Below are 27,920 nucleotides of genomic sequence, written 5' to 3'. Positions count from 1 at the left end.
CAGTGTATTTACTGTCTGTTCCCAATCCATTATTAACTGCAGTGAGTAGGCTATAATGAGTGTTTTCACGTTTTATTCAGAAACAACTTTAGTTCAATGCTCCAGAAAACCATACCCACATGGCTTCATCAGTTGGTGCTGGGATCATTTGAAAGTGTTGTTTTGGTTGAAGTTTGAGCAATGCTCTCTTTCAGGAAGGGTTTGTACATCTTGCGAATCCGAGTAATCTCCTTCTCAGGTGGATCCTGCCACTGGTACCAGCTGTACCAAGGTCCCTCTTGCTTGGGTGGGGGTGGGGTCTTTCCCACTGCCCCATGTGAGCCAGAGTAATCATTCAGATTGATCTCAGTGTATGGGACTTGGAATCCAAGCAAACCTGCAATAAGGTGCGAAACAGAATTAGCAGCAGGATATGCGTATGTCAGGGGCCAGTCCTGAATGGACAAGTTGTATAACACCATTCAGGAACTGTGCCTTAAATACTAAAATGTTTTAGGTTACCCTTTAGGGGTTACAGACCAAGTGCTGTGGCTCATTTCGTACTTGTAAAGTAAAAAAGATTCAACTCATGAAGTCACCAAGTGGCCATTAGCACAGTTGTCAGCTGGTTGGCCAGGAACGAGGCTATCACCCATCAGCCAGTATAGCAATCAAGCCTCCTTGTGGTGCAGTGGTAGTGTCCCTAAAACATCACCTCCAATGCTAAAACATGTGGTGCTGGAAAAGCACAGCAGGTCAGGCAGCATCAGAGGAGTAGAATAGTTGATATCTTGGGCAAAAGCCCTTCATTATGTTTCAACTGTGATCTCCAGTGCTCATTTCCTCCTGATCACCTCCAATGCCAACAAATTGCATACAAAAAAAGGATCTTAAATATCTCAAGATGTAAAATGTCCTGACACTACGCCATGAGAGATTGAGAAACCTCGATTATCCAAAGGACACGAGCAGAGGAGTATTGCGTTCAGTTAATCAAATTCTGGATAATACAGTTTAGCCAAGCATTGGGACCTCACGATCTTGCCGGCTAATCAAGGTTCCTCTATTAGAAAAGAAGTGGAGGTTGACAGACTGGTGAATTCTGGAGCCTAGGACTTGAATAGTCATATCTGCTGCTACTGATGAACGAACAATTACATTCGAAAGAAAAATTAGGGACATCGACAGTTTGGAAGAAGGTAGTTTTGGGAGGTGTGTAGGACTAGAGATGGATAGAAACAAAAAAGTTGTCAGAGGCAGGTGTGTGCATCATTGGTGAGAAAACAACTGTTGACATTGAGAACAATTTAATGAGAATTTGTTGCACCATTCTTCAACAATCTTTGGCGGAGGACTTAAATTGAATGACTGTCCTATAGGTGAAACGAATAGCACGCACATCTCTAAATTCCAAGGGGTTAAATGGAGGGATTTGGTTTATCAGAAACAGAGGTTTCAATCCAGACAATTAACAATGTAGGTGGAGCAGGATTTCTCCGTAACCTTCAACTTATTATATTCCCTATTGCTCAGATCACCTACCATGATCCTTAGCATCTTGTATTGCTTTGGTCAACTTCTTGTACTGTTTCATACAAACACCTAGGACCAAATGAGATGATGTTATCATTCAGAAACAGAATGAAAATAGATTGGTGAGAAGGAAACATTTGGCTAAGGTGATGAGATTTTATAATAGGCAGAGGGCAGAAAAGCTAAATGATTACTTTGCGTCATGTTTTCACTACCAGAATGATATCCATGTGGCTAGAGACAATGAGGTATTGAGAAAATCAGTAATGGAGAAATGATTATACTGGAAAAATTAATGAGGATAAAAGTTGATAAAACCCCTGGGCTGTAGACTCAGGTCCTGACTATTGAAGGAGGTGGCTAGAATGATTTCTGTGGATTGGAAGATTGTAAAATATCACCCTACTATTTAAGGAGCAAGTAAAAGAAAATGGGGAATGACCAACCTGGGAGCTTTATATCAGCAGTAGGGACATGCTAAAATCTATTATAAGAGGATATAATAAGTAGATATTTGAATGGTATTAATCTGACTGGGCATAGTCAGCATGGATTTGTGAATGTGAAACCGTTTGATGAACTTGGAAGCTTTTTGAAGTTGTTACTAACAAAATTGATGGAGTCCAATAGAGGTAGTACATTTAGACTTTCAGAAGACTTTATCAAAAGGAAACTGGTTAGAAAAATTAAAATACATGGAATGAAATGTAATATTCTGAATTAAATGATTTGCTAACAGTAGGAATAAATGTTAGCGAGTTTTGAGAAGATTTGTAGCTCAGATTGAGGTTCTGGATGTAGATTTGCTCGCTGAGCTAGAAGGTTCATTTTCAGACATTTCATCACCATGCGAGGTAATTTCATCTGGAGGATCACTGAAGATGTTACTTAGTATGGTAACAAAATGTCTTAAAATTATCCTTCCAGCTCAGCGAGCAAACCTACATCCAGTAGGAATAAATAAGCCATTCTCAGGTTGGCAGGCTGCAACTTGTGGGGTATCACAATGATCAGTACTTGGGTCCTAGCTGTTCACAATAGATCTCAATCATCCAAATTTGTGGGTGCTATAAAGCTAAATAGGAATGTTGCAAGAAAGATTTAAAACCGTTTCAGAAGGTTTTAGTGAATAATCAAGAACACAACAAGTGAAATATACTGTGGAACCAAGGTATCCTTGTAGATAAATTACCAAAGAATAACATACAAGTGCAGCAAGCCAATGGAAGGTTAGCCTTTTTTTTAATAAAAGGATTTTGAGTGAAGTCTGTTTGGCTCGATCACATCCTGGAGTACTGTGTATAGTTTTGATCTTGTTAACTGAGAAAAGATATTACTGCTATATTGGGAGTGAAAACAAGGTTCATCAGACTTGTTCCCAATAAGCTAGGGCTGTCCTAAGTAAACTGGATTTATGCAAGAGTTTTCAGGTATGACAGTGGTGATCTCATTGAAACCTACAAGATATTTAAAGTGATCTACCTTGTCTACCCAAGTACTGGATGTGGAGTCTATGCCTCCAAGGACACAGATCAAAAATAACAGGAGGGTGCTAGTGAGGTCTGAGGTGAGGAGGGATTCTCTGACATGTGAGTTATGCACCTTTGGAATTCTCCAACCCAGAGGACTGTGGTAATTTAGTCTGTGGATATGTTTAAAGATAGAGATTTCTATTAACCAGTGCCATGGACCATTACAGGAATGGGTGGGTAAAAGGCATTGAAGCGTTTGCAGTCACATCTATATTCAATAGTGGGACAGGCTCAACAGTCTAAATGGCTTATTCCTGTTCCTATTTTCCAAAAAGGACAGTATCTGAACAGTGCCCCAGCTCATCCCAAAGGGAGAAATGATAGTGACTGATCTCAGTTAGAAACTACTCCCAATCCATTGCTAAGATCATTTAAAAGTGACCTTATGGTCTGTCGGGTTCACCCATAAGCTGGATATCTTAACTGAACAGCAAATAGGCTCCATTTGCTGTGTATTTCATAGGATAACTCTGTTCAAATTTCCGTGTCTTGAAAGTAACAAAAAAAGCAGTAAATTGGATTCTTACCAGTTCTGGTTGGATGATACATGGTACCAGAGTGAGGACAAATGAACTGTTCCAACAGCTTCACATTCTGAAGGAAATGAAACCCAGAGACTCAATGAGCACTGTATAATCTAGACAAGCTAAGTCAACATGAGCTCTGCCTTGCCATAGTACTGTCAATTATATAGTGTCGTAAATCCTGAATAACATGAAATATACAGAACAGCAACAGGCCACTCAGTCGACCAAAATGGTCTGTAGCTTATGCCAATTCTACCCAACAGCAAATCTCCTTATTCTCTTTTTCTCTCTCATTCCTATTGGAAGCATTTACAAAATTCAGGTCAACCACTTTTTGTTGTAGCAAGTTCCATGTTCTATAGCCATCTTCTAAGTTTAGAAATTTCTAATTTTCCTCTTTGATTTATCAGTAGCAATCTTGCATTGGATTCTCCCACAATTAGGAATATTCTTTCCATATAAACTTTGTCCAACACATAAAACCTCTACCATGTCATTTCCCAGTCTCCTCTTATCCAGAGAAACAGGTTCAACTTGTTAATTCTCTGAATAGCTCTAATCACCAATAAACTTACATTTATATATTGTAGCAGTCAACATTTTTTTGTTTTGGGATTATAAGCTGAAACAAAATTGGATTGCTATATAACAAATAAGTTAAAATGCAAACCGGTCCTGATAAGTGCTGCACATTCTTGAGCTATTCAGCATAACGTTGCTTTTCAAAGGAGTGAACAAGAGAATTCAAGACTGAGTGGAACAAAAACTTTTGTGTTGAGTAAATTCGGCCTGAGTGGTTGGCTGCAGACTTGAAGAGCCAGGCAGCAGAGAGAGAAACATCCAGAGCCTGCAAACAGGAATAATCCATCTCTCCCACTCTGGGAAAATGACAAAATCAAGAATGCATTTTCACAAGACCAGTACAGCCGAAAAAAAAACACTGAATTAAAGAACAACCAGTCAGAAAACAGACCACGTGTCATCTGCTAAAACTCAAAAATGATTGAGATAAAATAACTGATGGTCTGGACTTCTGATCTTTGGAATTTTATTCGCTCTTTGATACTCTTTTTCACTTGTAGTATCAGCTCATTTGTTTTGAATGTGTGTGCGCGTGCATGCATATTTGCTGTATTTGGAGGAGTCTAAGCTGCATGGTTGCAGATTAGAAATCCTTCCTTCTTTGCAACTTGCAGAAATTAATTGTGTTTAAAATAAATTATTTTTCGTTAATGACAAAATCAAGTGTGAATTGTACTAAATTTATAGATTTTTGGGATTTCCTGTGGATCATCAGCATACTTTTCACAGTGAAGCTGTGACAACAGCAAATTTCTCAGAAGTTCAATAACAAGGAAATTATCAGGACAGATGACTAAAAGCACAATCAAAGAGTTAGGTTTTAAGAAATGAGTTAAAACATAGACGGTTTCGAATGTTCAGGGACTGAATTCCGGAGTGTGAAACCAATGCAATTGAAGGCACAGTCCCTAATAAAACTGAGTTAACTGTACCTAAGAAATCAGCATTGAAGGAAGAGAGATCTCAGAAGGTTGGAGGTAATTGCAGATATAGGGAACTGAGAGGCTTGAAAGGACATGAACCCTTGGATGAGAATTTTACGTGATGCAGAAAGTGAAATATTTTTGAATTGTTCAAAGCCAGCATTTATTGCCCAGCCTTGAGCAGATGATAAAGAGAAACATTCCCTCTTTCAATAAATGCAAGGAAATGCATTTTGATAAGATGAACATCGGCAGGTCTTCCACAGATAATGGTAAGATCCGGAGGAGAGATCTCAGGGGTTTAGGTACATAGTTCCTGGAAAGTGGAGTCACAGGTAGACAAGGGTGGTCAAGGCGGAGTTTGGCACACTTGCCTTCATTGATCAGAATACGGAGTATAGGAGTTGGGACGTCATGTTGCATCTACACAGACAGTGGCAAGGTCACTTTTGCAGTACTTTTATGGTTTTGATCGCCCTGCTATAGGAAAGATATTATTAAATTGGAAAAAGAGTGCAGAAAAGATTTACAGTGATGATATCGGGAGTGAAGAGTTTGAATTATAAGGAAAGGCTTGGTAAGCTGGGACCTTTTTTTCTCCCCTGGAACGGAGTTGGTTGAGATGCAACGTAATGGAGGTTTATAAAATCATAAATGGCATCGCTAAGGTGATTAGCAAAGGTCTTTTCTTGAGGGTGAGGGGAGTTAAAAAATTAAAAGGCATAATCTTAAGGTATAGGTGAAATATTTAAAAGGGATCCGAGGGGTTTTCACTCAGAGGGTAGTGTATGTACCAGAAGAAGTGGTAGATGCAGGTATAGTTACATTTTTTAAAAAAACACTTGGACAGGTACATAATAGGAAAGGGTTTGAGGGATATGGCCCAAACACAGACAAAAGGAACTAGTTTGGTAAACCTGGTTGGCATGGACAAGTTGGACCGAAAGGTCCATTGCTGTGCTCGATGCATGAAGAAGCTTGCAAACTTTACTTGGTGTGCTGGTCCATTCTAAAAGCCCATCAAATCTATCCTAGCAAGTCCTTATTGTAAACCATTTACTTGAAGCCCTAACCATCTGCTTCACAGGGAAGTGTGTAAAAGGAATTCTAAATACAAACTTGCAAGAGTCACCCATATTGCAAGAATCAATAAAAATACACAGGTGTCTGTCCAAAATGGAAGCACTCACCCTGTGGTCAACCTGAATCTTCGGATCTCGACATATGGGGCAAGGATTGCCACTGATCTTGTCCCCTCTCTGCAGAATAAGAAAAGTAGTTTAATTAAAATGGTCCAATTTTAAAATGCAGTGGGGAGAGGGGAAACATGCAATTTACATGCATAAGTCTTTTCAGACAAAAGGTTGCAAGATAAGAGGTCCAGAATTACACAGACTCTAGAATGCAGAAACATGCTACACTGACATAAAGACAAAACGTTCTCGATGAGGGAAAAGTGAACTAAAAACTGAGAGTGCTGAAAGAACTCAGCAGGTCAACAGCTTCTGGAGATAGAGAATTAATGTTCCAGGCTACAATTAACCTGTTTAATATTTTAAGCATTTTCTGTTTTGACTCCAGATATAGGGAATGCGCAGTCATTTACACTTCATATATACTTCCTCCCACCTCCTGTCCATCTAACCCCAAGTTGCAAAAGGCTGTTAAAACGTCACATAGTATTCTTGGTTTTAATAATAAAGTAACAGATTTCCAAAGCTTGGAGAATATAACTCATCCTTTCATACAATACCCTTTCATTGTGTAGCATTTCTGGACACCACACTTTTGACAGGATGCAGAGGAGAAACCTAAACAGTACCAAGTATAGCAGACCTCAATGCACAAATTGTTTGGGGGGAGGGGGGGGGCAGCAGCTGAGTTTTCTCAAGGAAGATGAAAGTGGAATTTACAGGAACATGCCCAAAATCATGGGTGTCTCTGACAGTGAATAAGGATGGCTAAAAAAAAAGACAAAAAGAGCCACAAAAAGGCTAGAGGCAGAGGAGACTGCTGCTTTTTAAAAACTGCAGTAAAATGTTTCAGACACCAAATTTGAAAAATATTGTTAAAGAAGAGGAACTAGATAAATAATCAAAATGGGAGAAAATTGCATGTCTACAATCTTCATTCCAACCCAAACAGCAACCATACAATTTTTTTTTGTTTTATTTCAGGCCCCCATTCCCTCTAGTTACATCATGCCTAATCTGTACCACTATTCCATTTATCAGCTTTGTCTCCACATACTTCAAAACTCTTAAAAACATACTAATCTCTGTCTCAAATACTTAAGTTGACTCCATTGCCTTTTATGCCATTGGTTCCCAACTTACATTCCACTTTTACATCAAAAGGAACCTTCTAATTTCATTTCTGAACCACAGTTTGAATTTTAAGGTTATGCTCCTGCATTCTTGACCTGCCCACTAGTGGGATCAGCCTCTCTGTGCTTAATCTATTTAATCTCTTAATTCAATTGAAACACCTCAAGCAAATCATTCCTCCATTTTCCAAATTCAAGAGAGTACAACAACATATATTTATAAAACAATGTTAGGTAATAAAGCATCTAAAAGATGATTCACAGGACTATCTACAAAGCAATATAGAAGACACCAAGCCCCACAATGAGGAGATAGTAACGGCAGGTGGGCAAAGACTTGGTGAAGGAGGTAAATCTTAACCAGCATCTTGGAGGGAGAAAACAAAAAGAAGAGGTATTCCATAACTTTAGGCTGAGGTAGCTGAAGGCTCAGTCCTTGATAGCTATGAGATTCAGAGATGCTCAAGGTCAGTATCAGGAGAGCTATGGTTTCTCAGAGAGGATGTGGAGTGGGAGGAGATTACAGTTTGGATGGGGCAAAGTCAGGGATCAATCTGAAAACAAGGCAAACCTAAAAATCAGAACATTATTTCAAGGGGAGCCAATACAGGATGGTGAGTGGAATGGGCCTTAATGGAACTAAGGATTTAAACAGCAGACTTCTGGACAATCGATCCTGGGGTTCAATGCTAGCACTCATTAGACAGGAATCATTTTGCTCAACCTGTGCTGCAACCCCTAAGGACAGCACATCCTTTCCAAGGTCTGGTGCACCAAAACTTCACAGCACTCAAGACAGGTGCAATAGTTAGAATAAAATAAACTGACTAAACCTAAAGCTAAACAGCGTTAAGAGAAGCACACTGAACATACGATGCAGGTTTTCCGGGTCTTCTGAGGTGGGATGCCACCTTTGTGGTTCCTCCGATAGTCAACCCAGACTGGCTGTTTTCCATAACGCTCAATGTATTCTGCAACATAACACAGAAAGAGACGGAGGGAAAATTAATGTCGAGGGACCGCATCCTTGAATCACTAACTTTCAGTAAGAGAATTTTGATTTCTGGATTTGCCATTAAAAAGCCTCTGACATCGACTGCCTGACACATCTATCCTCAGAGCACAGCCAATCAAAGTGAGTGGAGGTCCCTGGCACTGGATTGAATGAGTATTAACAGTCAGTCAAACTTCCCCCACCCTAACATAGATCCTGCACTTACTAACAAAAGTTTAATGATGAGATAAATCAGGTCACTTATAGGGTTTTATAAAGTTGGTGGAGAAGTAAATCTGAGTTATGACCTCTGTTGTGCAACATCTTTTTTATGAAACTCTTTTGGTGTTTCGGGGAGGGGTTATGAAAAGTAACAACCCCAGCCCATCCACTGCCCCTCTCCAAACCAACCTCCTCCCAAATCCCTGAGTGGGATTTTGGTTCTGCAGGAATGCTGCACTGTATGAGGCAAGCATGAACCATCTGAACAATTACCCCCATCTCGTACTGGAGAAGGGGGAATGACTAAATCTGACTCACCGTCCCACTTAATCCCAGAGGGGAAGACAGTGTTTGACTTCCTTCCTCAGCCATTCCCTCATTTACTTTTAACACTATTACACCTGATAGAGACCCACCAGACTAACAGGAAGAAGAATTAAAGTTTAAGTGGCCAGAACCACTGAATCTCATTAATGCTCAAATGTTCAGCTAATGATCAGTCAGCACATATAAAATGGTTGCATTCCGACTTATTTTAGAAGGCTATGGTTAATGTCAAAGTGGCAACCTAGCTTCTTCTTAGAGTAAATGACACCCCACTAAGAGACAGGGTGAGGCATATCCAGCTTTCTCAGTAACTGAGTAACAATTTCATCATTGTCAAATTCCAAAACTTGCAACTGCTCTCTGCCCACACTCATACATTTAAAACAGCCTTCATATTGTGCTTAAATATCATATGTCATTCTGGTTAGAGTGATCAGCATAGCCTGAGATAGCTTGCAAGAGATATCCACAGTCTGAACAAATGGCTGCATATCATTCTGCATCACTGAGCAGCTTTTGTTTGTTCACAGTGGTGGAGCCAGTATGGAGCATGACTTGTTATTTAAATATGCAGCAAATACCTTCACTCTGCAGATATTCCCACGGGCACTCCTTATAGCGAGAGATGAGGTCGAACGTAGTCTGGTCTGATCCTGTGCTGAAAGGCTGTTGAACTGGTTGCAGCACTCTCTGATGTGGAATTGCACTCTGCAGGTGAGGAAGAACAAAATGGTGAAACTAAGTCACTGCACACAAAATCCTATCCTTGCCACCACTCCCACCTCTTTGTTCACAGCTTCTTGCATTGTCTCAATGGTGCTGATTAGAAGCTTAATAGACAGTACATCATCCTCAACAATGATTCTTTACAGTCTTCCAAACAAAAATTATTACAAATTATTTTAGATCATATCCATCTCTTTATTCTTCCTCACGCAGCCATTGCTGGCAACGGACCCGTACCTACAATATGCAGCTCCTTCAGAACCATCTTTTGATTCCAGACTTTGCTCTTTACCTCTCCCTTTTACAATCTCATCCCTTTCGTTATTTAATCAATCCTGTACTCCACTCTTTCTCCATCTCTGACAGACTTAATTTTTAATATATACAGTGTCAGTTCTGACAACAGTTAAAAATCAGAGAGGTTAGTTCTGTACTTCTCTATTGACATTGTCTGACAAGCTGACAGAATTTCCTGCATTTTCTGGCAGAATTAAATTTAAAGATTCTTTGAGCAACTTTATGAACAACGGTTTTGCCTTGCATTCAAACATGGCTGCACACTAGCTTTTTATCTTTCACAATTATCACATCTCCCGTCCTCTGGCCAATCCATTTTTACAGTTCATTTTCTTTACTCTTCCTTTGCTGTCAGTCTCAACTGTTACGAGATAGACAGCAAAATCAAACCAGCCTCGCTACAGGACAATATTCCAAAAGGAATATTGGGAAGGAATTTCCTGGGAAAGAACCAAGGGATCGGTTAAAGTGTGTTTGCTTTAATGCAAGGAGTATCAGGAATAAAAATGATGAGCTCAGAGCATGGATCAGTACCTGGTGCTATGATGTTGTGGCCATAACAGAGACGTGGATTTCTCAGGGGCAGGAATGGTTGCTGGATGTTTCAGGGTTTAGAATATTTAAAAAGAATAGGGAGGGGGATTAAAAGAGGAGGGGGTGTAGCACTGCTAATAGAGGGTATCACAGCGACAGAAGTTACCATTGTCGAGGAGGGTCTGCCTACTGAGTCAGTATGGGTGGAAATTAGGAACAATAAGGGAGCAGTCACCTCATTAGGGGTTTACTACTGGCACCCCAATAGCAGCAGGGAGATTGAAGAAAGCATAGGTCAGCAGATTTTGGAAAAGTGTGAATGTAGTAGGGATGTTGTAATGGGTGACTTTAACTTTCCCAATATTGATTGGAACCTCCTTCGAGCAGATGGTTTGGAAGGAGCTGTTTTTGTAAGGCGTGTTCAGGAGGGTTTCCTAACTCAGTACGTTGACAGGCCGACAAGGAGAGAGGCCATTTTGAATTGGGTGCTCGGCAATGAGCCGGGGCAGGTGTCAGATCTTGCGGTGGGAGAGCATTTTGGTGATAGTGACCACAACTGCCTCACATTCTACATAGCTATGGAGAAGGAGAGAAGCAGGCACAATGGGAGGATATTTAATTGGGAAAAGGAAACTATGATGCTGTCAGACGTGAGTTGGGAAGCATAGACTAAGAGCAATTGTTCCATGGAAAGGGCACTATAGACATGTGGAGACTGTTTAAGGAACAGTTGTTGCGAGTGATGCATAAATGTGTTCCTCTGAGACAGGCAAGAAGGGGTAAGATAAAGGAACCTTGGATGACGAGAGCGGAGGAGCTTCTTGTCAAAAGAAAGAAGGCAGCTTACGTAAGGTGGAGGAAGCAAGGGTCTTGCTCAGCTCTAGAGGATTCCAGGCAGGTGAGGAAGGAGCTCAAAAATGGTCTAAGGAGAGCCAGGAGGGGGCACGAAAAAGGCTTGGCAGGAAGGATTGGGGAGAATCCAAAGGCATTTTACACGTATGTGAGGAATAAGAGAATGATCAAAGAAAGAGTAGGGCTGATCAGGGATAGCACAGGGGACTTGTGTATAGAGTCTGAGGAGGTAGGGGAAGCCCTAAATGAGGTTTTTGCTTCTGTCTTTACTAAAGAAAAGGACCTTGTAGTGAATGAAACCATTGAGGAGAAGGTAAGCATGCTGGAACGAATAGAGGTTGAGGAAGCTGATGTGCTGAAAATTTTGACAAACATTAAGATTGACAAGTCGCCAGGGCCAGATCAGATTTGTCTACGGCTGCTTTGGGAAGCAAGAAATGTGATTGCTTCGCTGCTTGCATCTTTGCATCCTCACTCTCCACCAGAGTCGTACCTGAGGACTGGAGAGAGGCAAATGTAATTCCTCTCTTCAAGAAAGGAAATAGGGAAATCCCCAGCAATTACAGACCAGTCAGTCTCACGTATGTCGTCTGCAAGGTGTTAGAAAGGATTCTGAGGGATAGGATTTATGACCATCCGGAAGAGCATGGCTTGATTAAATGCAGTCAGCACGGCTTTGTGAGGGGCAAATCATGCCTCACAAATCTTACTGAGTTCTTTGAGGATGTTACTAGACAAGTTGTTGAGGGTCGAGCTGTGGACGGGGTGTATATGGACTTCAGCAAGCATTTGATAAGGCTCCCCATGGTAGACTTGTTCAGAAGGTCAGGACAAATAGGATACAGGGAAATTTAGCTGTCTGGATACAGAATTGGTTGATCAACAGAAGACAGTGAGTGGTAGTAGAAGGAAAGTATTCTGCCTTGAAGTCAGTGGTGAGTGGTGTTCCACAGGGCTCTGTTCTTGGGCCCCTACTCTTTGTAATTTTTATTAATGACTTGGATGAGGAGATTGAAGGATGGGTTAGCAAGTTTGCAGACAACACAAATGTTGGAGGTGTCATTGACAGTATAGAGGACTGTTGTAGGCTGCAGCGTGACATTGACAGAGGTGGGCTGAGAGGTGGCAGATGGAGTTCAACCTGGATAAATGCAAAGTGATGCATTTTGGAAGGTCAAACTTGAAAGTTGAGTACAGGATTAAAGACAGGATTCTTGGCAGTGTGGAGGAACAGCGGGATCTTGGTGTGCAGGTACACAGATCCCTTAAAATTGCCAAAGTGGACAGGGTTGTTGCAGCTCTATAAATCTTTGGCTAGACCACACTTGGAATACTATGTTCAGTTCTGGTCGCCCTATTATAGGAAAGATGTGGATGCTTTGGAGAGGGTTCAGAGGAGGTTTACCAGGATGCTGCTGGAATGGAGGGCTTATCTTACGAAGAGAGGTTGACTGAGCTCAGATTTTTTTTTCATTGGAAAAAAGGAAGAGAGGGGACCTAATTGAGCTGTACAAGATAATGAGAGACATCGATAGAGTTGATAGCCAGAGACCTTTTCCCAGGGCAGAAATTGTTAACACGAGTGGTCAGTTTTAAGCTGTTTGGCGAAAGTATAGAGGGAATGTCAGAGGCGGGTTCTTTACGCAGAGAGTTGTGAAAACATGGAATGCGTTGCCAGCAGCAGTTGTGGAAGCGAAGTCATTGGGGATATTTAAGAGATTGCTGGACATGCGTATGATCACAAAAATGTGAGGGTTCGTACATTAGGTTTACCTTACATGAGGATCAATGGTCAGCACAACATTGTGGGCTGAAGGGCCTGTTCTGTGCTGTACTGTTCTATGTTCTATGATACTTCTGGAATATTGCATGCAGTTCTGGTCTCCCTGCTATAGGAAGGATGTTGTGAAACTTGAAAGGGTTCAGAAAAGATTTACAAGGATGTTGCCAGGGTTGGAGGATTTGAGCTACAGGGAGAAGCTGAATAGACTGAGGCAGTTTTCCCTGAAGCATTGGAGGCCGAGGGGTGACCTTATAGAGGTTTATAAAATCATGAGGGGCATGGATAGGGTAAATAGACAAAGCCTTTTCGCTGGAATGGGTGGAGTCCAGAATTAGACAGAATAGGTTTACATTGAGAGGGGAAAGATTTACATGGGACTTAAGGGGCAACTTTTTCCACACAAAGGGTGGTGTATGTATGGAATGAGCTGCCGCAGGAAGTGGTGGAGGCTAGTACAATTGCAACTTTTAAAAAGCATCTGGTTGGGTATATGAATAGGAAGGGTTTTGAAGGATATGGGCCAAATGCTGGCATATTGGACTAGATTAAGTTAGGATATGGGGTTGTCATGGATAATTGGACCAAAGGGTCTGTTTCCATACTGTTCACCTCTATGACTCTATCCATGTATTTACAATACATTAAAATTAAAATACTCAATGACCTTCAAAATTGACCCCAATGGTTCCTAAACAGACTTGGTGAATATCCGATACTAGACACTAGTTTAAGTTAAACAAAAGATTTCACAATTTATTAATAATACAGCAGTTTTAGCAGAGAAAAAAAAGTTAAGCAATAAACTAATCTAATTAATGTCAATGATTTAAACTCAAATTTATTTAATTCTAACCCTCGCTCACCAAAGAATTTAGGGATGAATCATAAGGAAAAAGTAACTGGCCAGTAAACAATCTCTCTGATAGACAATAGACAATAGACAATAGATGCAGGAGTAGGCCATTCAGCCCTTTGAGCCTGCACCGCCATTCAATATGATCATGGCTGATCATTCCCAATCAGTATCCTGTTCCAGCCTTATCTCCATAACCCTTGACTCCACTATCTTTAAGAGCTCTATCCAATTCTTTCTTAAATGAATCCAGAGACTGGGCCTCCACTGCCCTCTGGGGCAGAGCATTCCACACAGCCACCACTCTCTGGGTGAAGTAGTTTCTCCTCATCTCTGTCCTAAATGGTCTACCCCGTATTTTTAAGTTGTGTCCTCTGGTTCGGCACTCCCCCATCAGCGGAAATATGTTTCCTCCTGCCAGAGTGTCCAATCCTTTCATAATCCTATACGTTTCAATCAGATCCCCTCTCAGTCTTCTAAACTCAAGGGTATACAAGCCCAGTCGCTTCAGTCTTTCCGTGTAAGGCAATCCTGCCATTCCAGGAATTGACCTCGTGAACCTACGCTGCACTCCCTCAATAGCCAGAATGTCTTTCCTCAAATTTGGAGACCAGAACTGTACACAATACTCCAGGTGTGGTCTCACCAGGGCCCTGTACAGCTGCAGAAGCACCTCTTTGCTTCTATACTCAATCCCTCTTGTTATGAAGGCCAGCATGCTATTAGCCTTCTTCACGACCTGCTGTACCTGCATGCTTGCCTTCATTGACTGGTGGACAAGAACACCCAGATCTCTCTGTACTGCCCCTTTACCTAATTTGATACCATTGAGGTAGTAATCTGCCTTCCTGTTCTTGCCACCAAAGTGGATAACCAGACATTTAACCACATTAAACTGCATCTGCCATGCATCTGCCCACTCACCTAACTTGTCCAGGTCACCCTGTAATCTCCTAACATCCTCATCACATTTCACCCTACCACCCAGCTTTGTATCATCAGCAAATTTGCTAATGTTATTGCTGATACCATCTTCTATATCATTTACATATATTGTAAAAAGCTGCGGTCCCAGCACGGATCCCTGCGGTACCCCACTGGTCACTGCCTGCCATTCCGAAATGGAGCCGTTAATCACTACCCTTTGTTTCCTATTAGCCAACCAATTCTCTATCCAATCTAGTACTTTGCCCCCAATACCGTGCGCCCTAATTTTACTCACTAACCTCTTGTGTGGGACTTTATCAAAAGCTTTCTGAAAGTCCAGGTACACTACATCCACTGGATCTCCCTCGTCCATCTTCCGAGTTACATCCTCAAAAAATTCAAGAAGATTAGTCAAGCATGATTTCCCCTTCATAAATCCATGCTGACTCTGTCCTATCCTGTTACTATTATCCAGATGTACCGTAATTTCATCCTTTATAATAGACTCCAGCATCTTTCCCACCACTGAGGTCAGACTAACTGGTCTATAATTTCCTGCTTTCTCCCGCCCACCCTTCTTAAATTACTAATATTACCAGCACATGTAGCTTTCTTGGTTTCTGACTACATTGATGCATGCAAATATCTTCCTAGCCACTTAATTCTTATAAATTTTATTCTCTGAACTTTTAATAAATTGATAATGGCTTGGGGGGGTGCTGGGGAGACACCAGGGAATAATCAAACCTTTGTCCTGTAGCTTTCACAGGCACAATCTATCCGATCCAAAACCAATACAAAGTTTAAAACTCTCCATGCCAGACTGATGTCCCCCCTCTCGGTCCCAGTTGACCTGTAATATCTGTAAGGACATGAATAGGAAAGGTTTGAAGGGATATGGGCCAAACACAGGCAGGTGCAACTAGTTTAGTTTGGGAACATGTTCAGCATAGACTAATTGGACTGAAGGGTCTGTTTCCGTGCTATGAGACTCTATGACAAGGCCTCTCCAGAGTCCAAGCATCTATAGCGCCCTTTTAACAAGTAGCAATCTACAACTAACTTGCAGGCCTGGCCTGGACCACTCTATTCAACGCTGCCTGACTGGCTGTGTTTTTCCAACACCACACTGTTCGACTCTGGCCTCAAAAACCAGTTTGTTTACTTTCCATTTCTACAAGGAAACAAGCTGCAGTTCAATCCAAAGACCACCTTCTGCTCTCAGTTCACAGATCCAAACTAAAAATGATGAAACATAAAATAATGAAAAAATAGTGAGGATTTCAACACAAGTTGCTCGACGATAACCTCAAGGTTCTGGTGAAGGGCTACTTAGCTCCCACATTCAGAGACACTTCTCAACCTGCCACCTTGCATTTTTTTTAATTTTTGAAGCGACGTGTATTCTACTAGTACCAGATATCTTAGAAATTCCTTAAAGCACTTCAGTTCACAATCTCATTTAATTCACAATACGTCCTTGTCTACCCATGTCAATAACATATCTACTTCCTCAGGAGGCTAAGGAAATTCAGCATGTCCATAAAGACTCTTAGCAATTTTTACTGATGCACCATAGAAAGCATTCTACTTGGATGCATCACAACTTGCTATCACGGCTGCATTTCCCAAGACCACAAGAAACTACAGAGTCATGAACACAGTCGACTCCATCTACTGACTCGGGAAAGCAGCCAACATCATCAAAGACCCCTACCACCCCAGTTATACTATCTTCCACTGTCTTCCATCAGGCAGAAGATAAAGGTTTTGTATACACATACGAATAGATTCAAGGGCAACTTCTTCCCCACTGTTATTAAGACTTCTGAATTGACCATTCAAATTTTTTATTTAATGTTGATCTCACTCTTTGTGCAACTTATCTGCAGCTGTAACATTGTATTCTCTGCTCTGTTTTATTACCCTAGTGCACTTTATATGGTATGATTGACCTATACTGGTGGCAAAACAAAACTTGTCACCATGCATAGGTACATGTGATAACAATAAATCAAAATTTCTGTTAAAAAAAAATGTCTCTCCAAACTGTTGATATAATGATTGGTGGATAGAAAGTAGCTCCAAGTTAGAACATAAGGCCTGTACGTGCTGTAATGTCCTTTGGCCCTCGATGTTGCACTGACCTGTGGAACCAATCTGAAGCCGATCTATCCTACACTATTCCATTATCATCCATATGCCTATCCAATGACCATTTAAATGCCCTTAAAGTTGGCAAGTCTACTACTGTTGCAGGCAGTGCATTCCATGCCCCTACTACTCTGAGTAAAGAAACTACCTCCGACATCTGTCCTATATTTATCACCCCTCAATTTAAAGCTATGTCTTCATTCTAGTCATCAGAGGAAAAAGGCTCTCACCCTATCTAACCTTCTGATTATCTTCTATGTCTCAATTAAGTCACCTCTCAACCTTCTTCTCTCACAAAAAACAGCCTCAAGTCCCTCAGCCTTTCCTCGTACCAGGCAACATCTTAGTAAATCTCCTCTGAACCCTTTCCTAAGCTCCCACAGCCATCCTGTAATGTGACCAAAACTATGCGCAATACTCCAAGTGCAGCTGCACCAGCGTTTTGTACAGCTGCAGTATGACCTTGTGGCTCTGAAACTCAATCCCTCTACCAATAAAAGCTAAAACACCGTGTGCCTTCTTAACAACCCCCACCCCCAACCCCCCATCCAACCTGGGTGGCAACTTTAAGGGATCTATGTATCATTTGTCACCTCTCAGCCCAGGTCTGCAGCTTATCTATGTCCCTCTGTAACCTACAATATCCTTCAGCACTATCCACAACTCACCAACCTTAGTGTCATCCACAAATTTACTAACCCATCCTTCTATGCCCTCATCCATGTCATTTATAAAAATGATAAACAGCAGTGGCACCAAAACAGATGTTTGCAGTACATCACTAGTAACTAAACTCCAGGATCAACATTTCCTATCAACCACCACTCTCTGTCTTGTTTCAGCTAGCCAACTTCTGATCCAAACCACTAAATCACCCTCAATCCCATGCAATAGCCTACCATGGGGAACCTTATCAAATGCCTTACTGAAATTCATATACTCACCACATCAACCGCTTTACCCTTATCCACCTATTAGGTCACCTTCTCAAAGAACTCAATAAAGATTAGTGAGGAATGACCTATCTTTCACAAAACCATGTTGACTATCCCTAATCAACTTATTCCTCTCTAGAGGATTATAAAGCCTATCTCTTATAACCTTTACCAACAACCGAAGTAAGGCTCACTGGTCTATAATTACCAGGATTGTGTCTACTCCCCTTCTTGAACAAGGGGACATTTCCTATCCTCCAGTCTTCTGGCACTATTCCTGTAGACAATGACTACATGAAGATCAAAGCCAAAGGCTCTGCAATCTCATCCCTGGCTTCCCAGAGAATCTTAGGATAAATCCCATTTGGCCCAGGGGACTTATCTATTTTCATACTTTCCAGAATTGCTAACACCTCCTTCTTGTGAACCTTAATCCCATCTAGTCTCGCAGCCTGTATCACAGCATTCTCCTCGACAACATCATCACATTTCCAGTGTGAGTACTGACTAAAAATATTCATTTAGCACATCCCCTATCTCCTTGGACTCCACGCACAACTTCCGACTACTATCCTTGATTAGCCCTAATCTTTCTCTAGTCATTCTTTTATTCATGATATTCCTATAGCAACCTTTAGGGTTTCCTTGATCATATTTGGCAATGACTTCTCATATCCTCTCCTGGTTCTTCTTAGTTCTCTCTTTAGGACTTTCCTGGCTAACTTGTAACTCTCAAACACCCTAACTGAGCCCTCACATATCATCCTAACATAAACCTTCTTCTTCCTCTTGACAAGAGATTCAACTTTTTTTAGTAAACCACGGATCGCTTGCTCGACTGCTTCCTCCCTGCCTGACAGATACATACTTATCAAGGACAGGCAGTGGCTATTCTTTGAATAAGCTCCACATTTCAACTGTGCCCATCCCCTGCAGTTTCCTTCCCCATCCTAATCGCATCATAATTGCCTTTTCCCCAGCAATAACTCTTGCCTTGCTTTATATACTTACCCCTTTCCAACGATAAAGTAAACATAACCAAATTGTGGTCACTATCACCAAAGTGCTCACCTACCTCCAATTCTAACACCTGGCCAGGTTCATTACCCAGTACCAAATCTAATGTGGCCTTATCCTTTGTTGGCTTGTCTACATACTGTGTCAGGAAATCATCCTGCACACATTGAACAAAAACATCTAAAGTACTCAAATTATAGTAGACTTGTCAATATTTGGAAAGTTAAGGTCCCCCATAACAACAACCCTGTTACTCTTGCTCCTATCCAGAATTATCTTTACTATCCTTTCCTCTACATCTCTGGAACGCTTCGGAGGCCATTAGAAAACTCCCAACAGGGTGACCTTTCCTTTCCTGTTTCTAACCTCAGCCCATACTACCTCAGTAGACGAGTCCTCAAACAGCCTTTCTGCTGCCATAATATTGTCCTGGACAAACAATGCCACACATTCCCCTCTATTACCATCTTCTCTGTTCTTACTGAATCAGCTAAATACCAGAACCCACAACAACCATTCCTTTATCCATTTCTCCAAAATGACCACTATATCGAAGTCCCAGTTTACCCACCTTATTCGGGATGCTCTTTGTATTGAAGTCAACACACTTCATATCACCTTCTTGCTTGCTGGTGAACTCTTGCAACCTTGAAACCTCATTTCTGACCTCACTAATCTCAACCTCCTGGACAGTGCAGCTACAATTAAGGTTCCCATCCCCCTCTTCTTGTACATGTACCATTTTATAAAGAGCTCTGGGACAGGAGGCCAGATCCTGCATTAAGAGGGTTATCGGTTGCATCCCAACTGCCTGAGGCTTGTCATTGAACATGTGGAAACCAGTTTTTAGTGGTGGCTCACACAATTCAGAAAAAGGACTCCTCAGGCTCTTCAGAATCTACACTGAGTAGAGAGATGAACATACTGTTGGTGATGTCTACAAATTTGAGATAACACAAGACCTGCAGGAGTATGTGACCCCGTTTAAAATATTCATTTCTGAGTAGTAGTGTTGATTGCTCATCCCTATTTTCCCTTGAGTAAGTGATGGAGATGTATCTTCACGAACCGCTGCTGCCCATGTGTAGGTACGTTCACAATGCTATTAGGAAGGGAATTCCAGGGTTTTGATTCAGTCACCATGAAGGAAATGCGATTATAGTTCCAAGGGATGTACTGTAACCTGTAAAGGAACTTGCAGGTGATGATGTTCCCAAATATCTGCTGCCCCTTTCTTTCTAGTTACTGAGTCAGTTTGGAAGATGCTGTCGAAAAGAATTGCTATACTGCATTTCGTAGACGATGGGAAGTGAAAGGAGCAAACATTTGAGGTGGTAAATGGGTTGATCAAGTGGGTGTTTTGGCTTGGATAGTGTCAGGTTTCTTGAGTGTTGTTGGAGCTGCATCCATCCAGCCTAGTGGTGAGTATTCTAATACAGTCCTGACTTGAGCTATAGATGGTGGTCAGGCGGTGAGTTACTCATTGCAGGATTGCCAGCCTCTGAATTCCTCTTGTAGCTACACTGTTGACATGCTATCCAGTTTAGTTTCTATGGTAATCCCCAAGACATTGACAGTGCTGGGAAATGTATGTGGTGGAGGGACCAACAGAGAGAGAAGAGGGGGTTTAGTGCTAGTAATAGCAGTGAATGTCAATGTCAGAAAGTAACATTCTCTCCTGTTGGAGATGGTCATTGCCTGACACTTGTGCCATGAATGACACATGCGATGAGAAACCACAAAATGTGTTACCCAGTTAAACCACCAAGACAATCAATTCACCTGACTACTATTCTAAACGTTAACAATTCACATCAGCTTTTGTCATTACAGAAAATAACTCCACCTACTGTAAATAAAATTTAACTTTAACAAATGGCAGAGAAGAATAAATAATTGCTTAACTACTACTACTATGCAACTTAAACACCTAAATACACATTACGAAGAGATTGAGATGCTTTCTGTTTGCTTATTCCAGATGTCTTTGCTATTCTACATTTGCAGATCTGTAACAAACTACAGCTGGACCAAATGAAGGGAGGTTGTCAGGCTGTTTTCTCAACTCAAGAACTACTCTGACCAAATGATCGCACAGCTAGAAAATGTGCATCACTTGATGTTCCCCAAGTTGCAAAACTCTCCTGGTATTTTACTATATAGCAATGCCACCTTCCATTCAGTTTTATAGTCCAAAATTTAAAAAAAACATGGTATCTTCCAAATGCCATATCTGGACCGGACTGTCCAGTTTTTGACCCTGGTGATACAAAGGAGGGTCACTAGAATAATCCCACACAGCCTAGCAGCCTTTATGTGTTTTAATAGATAGGTCTGGCAGGGGGCTGGAGAGGAGAGAGAAGGGTGTACTTCAGGACAATTTCACTGAAATACTGAATATGTTGGAAGGCACTAGAGAGAGAGAGAGAAAGAAAGAAAGAGACAGAGAGAGAGAGTGTGTGTGTGTGTGTGTGTGTGTGTGTGTGTGTGTGTGGTGTTTGGGCAGAGTATTTAACTTAAAAAGTGTAGGGATTTAGACAGAGAGAGACATCAGCACATTGCCCTAACTGTTCTCCACATCAATAATACCAGTAATGAATTACCAGCTAACAACAACTTGCTGAAACAGAGAAGTCGATGTGTTATTTGTTACTAGTTGTCAGGAGAGAGAAAAAGAGAAGTTGGGAATCTCCCTTATTGTCATTGTGATTTGCTGAGCCTGTTTTAATTAGTTTAGAAATTTCCCCATAGTTTCCTCACCCCTCAAATTGCCTAAAAATTCCCCAGATGATTGTGTAACTGGTGGGATGAAAGTCCAGGGAATCTCCTCATTCAGTTGCACTGTGATTTGTTGACCTATGCTCAACAAACCAAGTTAATCTTCTCTCATATTTGTGCACACAGAGACAGAGTTAGCAATTTCAAAATCCAGCCATTTTGCACATGGAACTACTCTGGAATAGATAATGAGGAAAAGCTGGATAAGGCTCCACTTGTATTCACTGGACTTCAGAAAATTAAGAGATTAAATATGACAGGGTCCTGAAAGTCTTGGCAAGGTGTACATGCAACAGCTATTTCCTCTTGTGGAAGCATCTGGACAGAGAGACCAGTGCTTCAATACAAGAGATCACCCATTTAAAACAGATGGGCAACAATGCGGTCTTTGCCAGTGACTCTCCAATGATTTCAACTTACCTACCTCAATTATTACTAGAAAAAAATCTAGACAGATTTAAAACAATAACTCTACAACCAACCAACTACCTTCTCAACGCCCCTCCTGTGATCTGCTGGCTCCCTTTATACCCAGACTCTGACATCCTTGCCAGATTCCTGTTCCCATCACCCACTTCCTCCACCCCTGGATTCTATGGCTACTCTTTCCCATAGCGCCTGCTCCCTCGGATTTAGTAATCATGTGGAGGTGCTGGTGTTGGACAGGGGTGGATAAAGTCTGAAATCACACAACTACAGGTCATAGTCCAACAGGTTTATTTGAAATCACAAGCTTTTACCAATGCCTCTTTGTCAGGTGAAGTGCCTCACCTCACAAAGGTGCTCTGAAAGCTTGTGACTTCAAATAAACCTGCTGGACTATAAAGTGGTGTCGTGTGACGTCTGACTCAGATTTAGTAATCTATGGGACCAGTAAAATGTAGTAGTCAGAGAGAGAAAAAAACAGAAGACGAAATGGAAAAACATTTCTCCCTAAAGAGCTGGAATACTAACTCAGAAACTTTTGTAACAGCTATACAACGCTGGATTTGACAACTATCTGGGATACTATGCACAGTTCTGGGCACAGCATAATGGACACAAAAATCTTTGACTCACTGGAATTTTAACAGAGCTCCAAAAAGTTAACAAGGAGTAGCCACACAATTATGAGATTGCATAAATCAGACTTGAGCAACACACAACTTTTAAGAGGTGATTCGAGTGAACTTTAAGAGTAGATGCTTTTTTCACTGCCTGGCTGCTGCAGAGTTTAGGATACGACTGCATAATCTTTATCAGAGCCAGGTTATTGAGGAACTCTCATCCACATCAAGAAGTAGATGCCAACTCGAGTAATAATTCTAAATCTAGCTTCAATACATCATTTTGTAAATCAAAAGAGATGAGGGGACCTAAAACCAAAGTACAGTTTGGATACACAACAGTTACAGTACAGGAACTAGCCATTTGGCCGACTGGCCTACAGTCTGCACTGACTCTTCAAACAAGCATCATCACCTCACATGAATCTCCTGCTTTTTCTCTCCAATAATAATAAACTTCAATCACAATCTCACTAAACAGTGGAACAGGTTTGAGGGGTTGAATAGTTTTCTGCTGTTTCTGTGGTCCTCTCCCAATACCATGAACTCATACTCAGCAATTTGTGATAATACAAATTCTGAAAGAAGCCATGTTCTGAAATGTGACCACAATCAATTTGTCTGGATGATAGAAAGAGATTACGAGAAAGAGGGATCTTGTTGATAATGAGAACACCGCGGACCAAGTTAATAGGCTTGAACAGATTGATATTAAACAAGTGGATGTGCTGGACATTCTGGGAAGCATCAAGGTAGCTAAGTCCCCAGGGCTAGGTATATCCAAGGTTACCATAGGAAGCGAGGAATGAGATTGCTGGGTCACTATCCATGGGAGTAGTACCGGACGATTGGAGGGAGACAAATGTTATTACTCTGTTCAAGAAAGGGAATAGGGAAGTCCCTGGGAATTACAGACCAGTCAATCTTACATCTGTGGTAAGCAAGGTACTAGAAAGGATTCTGAGAAGATTTATTGCTATCTGGAAAAACATAGTTTGATTAAAGATAGTCAGCATGGCTTTGTGTGGGGCAGGTCATGCCTCAAAAGCGTTATTGAGTTCTTAGAGGATGTGATGAGACATATTGACCAAGATCGAGCAGCGGATGTGGTGTATGTGGATTTCAGGAAGGCATTGGATAAGGTTCTCCACAGTAAGCTCATTCAGAAAGTTAGGAGGTATAGGATACAGGGAAATTTAGCTGTCTGGATTCAGAACTGGGTGGCCGAAAGAAGAGAGTGAATGGTAGTCGTTGAAAAGTACTCTGCCTGGAGGTTGGTGACCAATGGTGTCCCATTGGGGGGCCTGCTCTTGGGCCTCTGCTTTTTGAACTTTTTATAAGTGACTTGGAAGAAGCGGAATGATGGGTTAGTAAGTTTGCTGATGACACTAAGGTCAATGGTGTTGTAGATAGGATTCAACAAGACATTGAAAGGATGTAGAGCTGGCTAAGAAGTGGCAGATGGAGTTCAACTTGAATAAAGTTCAACTAGGGAGATCTAAACAATCCTTGAACAAACACATGGATGATGATGGGATAGTGTAGGGGGATGAGCTGAGAATAATTCACAGGTCGGCACAACATTGAGGGTCAAAGGGACTGTCTTACACTGTATTGTTCTACGTTCAAAACTCAAAGTTGATTCATTTTGGAAGGTCAAATGTGAATGCTGAATACAGGCAGGGTTAAAGGTTGGATTCTTGGTAGTGTGGAGGAACAGTAGGACCTCAGAGTCCACTTACATAGATTCCTCAAAGTTGCCACCCAAGTTGATAGAGTTGTTAAGAAGGCGTACGGTGTTTTGGTTTTCATTAGCAGAGGATTAAGTTTAATAGCCACAAGGTTTTGCTACAACTGTATTAAACCTTGGTTAGACCACACTTGGAATATTGTGTCCAGTTCTGGTCACTTAATTATAGGAAGGATGTCGATGCTTTAGAGAGGGTGCAGAGGAGATTTAGCTGGATGCTGCCTGTATTGGAGGGCTTGTCTTATAAAGAGGGGTTGAGTGAGCGAAGGCTTTTAACACTGGAGAGAAGGAAGAAAGGGAGGTGACTTGATAGAGGTGTATGAAGTAAAGAGAGGCATAGATGGAGTAGGTAGCCAGAGACTTTTCCCCAAGGCAGAAAATGGCTGTCACGAGGGGTCATAATTTTAAGGTGATTGGAGGAAAGTAAAGAGATGTCAGAGATAGTTTTTTTATGCAGAGAGTAGTGGGTGTGTGGAATGCACTGGCAGCAGTGGTAGTAGATGCAAAGACACTAGGGACATTTAAGCGACTAGATTAGAGTGGTGCTGGAAAAGTACAGCAGGTCAGGCAGTATCCTAGGAACAGGAAAATTGACATTTCGGGCAAAAGCTCTCTGCCTTCATTCCTGATTAAGGGCTTTTGCCCAAAACGTTGATTTTCCTGCTGCTCGGATGCTGCCTGACCTGCTGTGCTTTTCCAGCACCACTCTAATCTAGACTCTGATTTCCAGCAACTGCAGTACTCACTTTTGCCACATTTAAGCGACTACTAGACAAGCACATGGACAGCAGTGAATTGAGGGGTGTGTTGGTTAGGTTCATCTTTAATTAAGATAAATGCTCGGCAGAACATCATGGGCCATGCCATACTGTTCTATATCTCCTATAGACAACATCAGTAAGTTATTACATGGAGCTTTCACTTATCAGTAGCGCACTCAGCCAGTCAACAAAGGGTTTAAATCCCATATAAATTCAAGCACATAATTGGTATGTTCATAGAGTACTAGAAATGCAACACCCTTAGAACTGCCATCTCTCAGATTTGGCTCTTGTACTCTCTCAGGTCCCCATTGTAACATTCAAAGAGCAAGAAAAACTTTCCCTGCTGTCATAGGGTCACAGAAATCTACAGCACAGAAAAAGTTCCTTTGGTCCCTCTGAGAAAGTACATCAATTTTGAAAAGCCAAATTAGAGTAGGACGTATGCACTTAATGATAAGATTCTGGGGAGTGTTGCTGAATGAAATGACATTGGCATGCAAGTTTATAGTTCCTTGAAAAGGACTCAGAAAAGATTTACAAGCCAACGTTGGAGGGTTTTAACTATAGGGAGAATAATTGGGTCTATTTTCCCTGGAGCATCAGACTCTGAGAGGTGACCTTATAGAGGTTTATGATATCATGAAGGGCATGGAAAGGGTAAATAGTCAAGGTCCAAAACTCATAGGGCATATGTTGAAAGTGAGAGGGGAAAGACATAAAGTGACCGACAGGGCAACCTTTTCAAAAAGAGGGTACTGAGTGTATGGATTGAGCTGCCAGAGGAAGTGGTGAAAGCTGGTGCAATTACAATATTTAAAAGGCATCTGGATAGGTATATGAATAGAAGGAGTTTAGAGGGATATGGCTCAAGATTAAAGTGGTGCTGGAAAAGCACAACGGGTCAAGCAGCATCCAATGAGCAGGAAAATCGACGTTCGGGCAAATGTTCTTCATTCTTTTTGCCCGAAACGTTGATTTTCCTGCTTCTCGGATGCTACCTGACCTGCTGTGCTTTTCCAGCACCACTCTAACCTCTAGTATCTGCAGTACCCACTTCTGCCATAGAGGGACATGGGCCAAATGCTGACAAATGGGACTAGATTTACAGTATACACGACATCTGGTCAGCATGGAAGAATTAAACTGAAGCTGTCTGTTTAGGTGACTCTGATGAGTCCAAGGCTATTTTGAAGACCTTAGAGCCTCGCTTCACCTGCTCCACCACAAATGCCAAAAGGGATCCACTGCTGTGTTTGGAATTGGGAGGGTCAACCTTGGACCGAGAGATGATAAACTGATTCCAGTCAAACTTGTCTGTAAAAAGGCCAAAATAAAAACAGGTTGGGGGTGGGGTGGGGTGGGGTGGGGGGGTGTAAAGCTACACCCTCTCTATTTAACATCAGCATTAAGTTCTTCACAAGATGTAATCAATAACAGGTGTAAAAGCAGAGTGCCTCTCCTGAGGAGGCTGCACACAAAGTCTTACCAAGAGACCCCTGTGGACCACTGCCATTGTCATTGTCCTGAGCTGAGACCTCACTAGCGCCGCCATCTTGTTGGCCCACGAAGGTGAAAGGTCAACTCCAGTCCTGGCTGCTTTCTTTCCCGCCTCTAGCCGACCCTCTTACCTCCCTCCTCGCAAATTTTAAAAAAAACTAAACCAACCGGCTTCCAAAACAAAAACGGCCAATCGTTCGAAACAAAAGAACGTCCTTTTAAACCCAACGGACCGGGGGGGGGGGGGGGGGCGCGAAACCTGCACTAGCTCCGATACGACGTCATCACGTTCCCCCCCCCAAAAAAAGGCAAAGCACCGTCCACCGGGGAAGAACTCTTTTAAAATCTTTTTTTTTGGGGGTTGGAAACTCTCGCCTTCTTTATTTTTTTTAAAAACCTCCCGCCTTTTCAGGCTTTCGCTTTAAGGTCGGCGGAGGGAGGAGGGTGGGTACGGTTTTAACTTTTGTCCTTGGGTCGCAACGCACGTCACGTGGCATGCGTTTTCGCCACCGCCGTCCTGGTTTCAAAAATAAAACCAAAAAAAAATTTTTGAAATTCGATGTCACTTTTTTTTTAATAAAAAAATCCCCGACGCTGGTGAACGGAAGGTGGGGTGGGAAGACACTGTTGTAGGATTGAAGAGGGAGTGGTAGAGACTAATGGCCAAAATGGCGGGTGGGGGGGATACGGGTGAACACTTGTTTTCGACGCGGGTCGTTCCAGTGCGCCTGCGCCAGCTCCACAAAGGCGATCTGCAATTCATTCTGACGTCAGCCGCCTTTACATAACGCAGTGTCCCGGGGAGTGGAGGGGGATGGGAGCGTGAGGGAAGGACACCCCCCCCCCCCCCCCCACCAAAAAAAAATTGGGTGGGGTGGGAGGTAAGGGTCAAGTATTCACGCACGTTTTTCTTTATTTATTTTTTTTATATATACCACCCAGAGCAAATCGGTTGGACGCTTTAAGTCGGTGTTGGGGGGGGGGGAAGGAAAAAAAAAGCGAAAAAAAAATTTCCGATCTGACGGAATCGGGCCATCGAAATCGGTCAAGGCGGCCATGCGG

At 41.9% G+C, this 27,920-nt stretch overlaps 1 protein-coding gene across 1 annotated transcript; it reads right to left on the bottom strand.

The window, feature by feature from the left end:
• Window positions 1-56: 56 nt before the first annotated feature.
• Window positions 57-27,255, bottom strand: mrps18b (mitochondrial ribosomal protein S18B). Its single transcript, XM_072550168.1, has 7 exons — window positions 26,848-27,255; window positions 9,527-9,653; window positions 8,276-8,373; window positions 6,267-6,335; window positions 3,572-3,638; window positions 1,522-1,581; window positions 57-376 (listed from the first exon to the last, which is right to left on the bottom strand). Exons 1-7 carry the CDS (start codon window positions 26,911-26,913, stop codon window positions 129-131), a joined length of 735 nt encoding a protein of 244 aa, XP_072406269.1. The 5' UTR covers window positions 26,914-27,255; the 3' UTR covers window positions 57-128.
• Between the last annotated feature and the right edge of the window lie 665 nt (window positions 27,256-27,920).

This window comes from Chiloscyllium punctatum, chromosome 30 (genome assembly GCF_047496795.1).
Source record: "Chiloscyllium punctatum isolate Juve2018m chromosome 30, sChiPun1.3, whole genome shotgun sequence".
NCBI classification, from domain to species: domain Eukaryota; kingdom Metazoa; phylum Chordata; class Chondrichthyes; order Orectolobiformes; family Hemiscylliidae; genus Chiloscyllium; species Chiloscyllium punctatum.
The sequence above is the reverse complement of the archived record's forward strand: the minus strand, read 5'-3'. Positions and strand labels throughout refer to the sequence as shown.

Bases quoted from the DNA above. Each gene is read 5' to 3' on its own strand.
- mrps18b (XM_072550168.1), bottom strand. From the start codon at position 26,913: ATGGCGGCGCTAGTGAGGTCTCAGCTCAGGACAATGACAATGGCAGTG. The intron at 6,336-8,275 runs GTATGTTCAGTG...CTTATTCTGCAG, and splicing joins AGACCCGGAAAACCTGCATC to AGAGGGGACAAGATCAGTGG. The intron at 1,582-3,571 runs GTAAGAATCCAA...ATTTGGTCCTAG, and splicing joins GTATCATCCAACCAGAACTG to GTGTTTGTATGAAACAGTAC.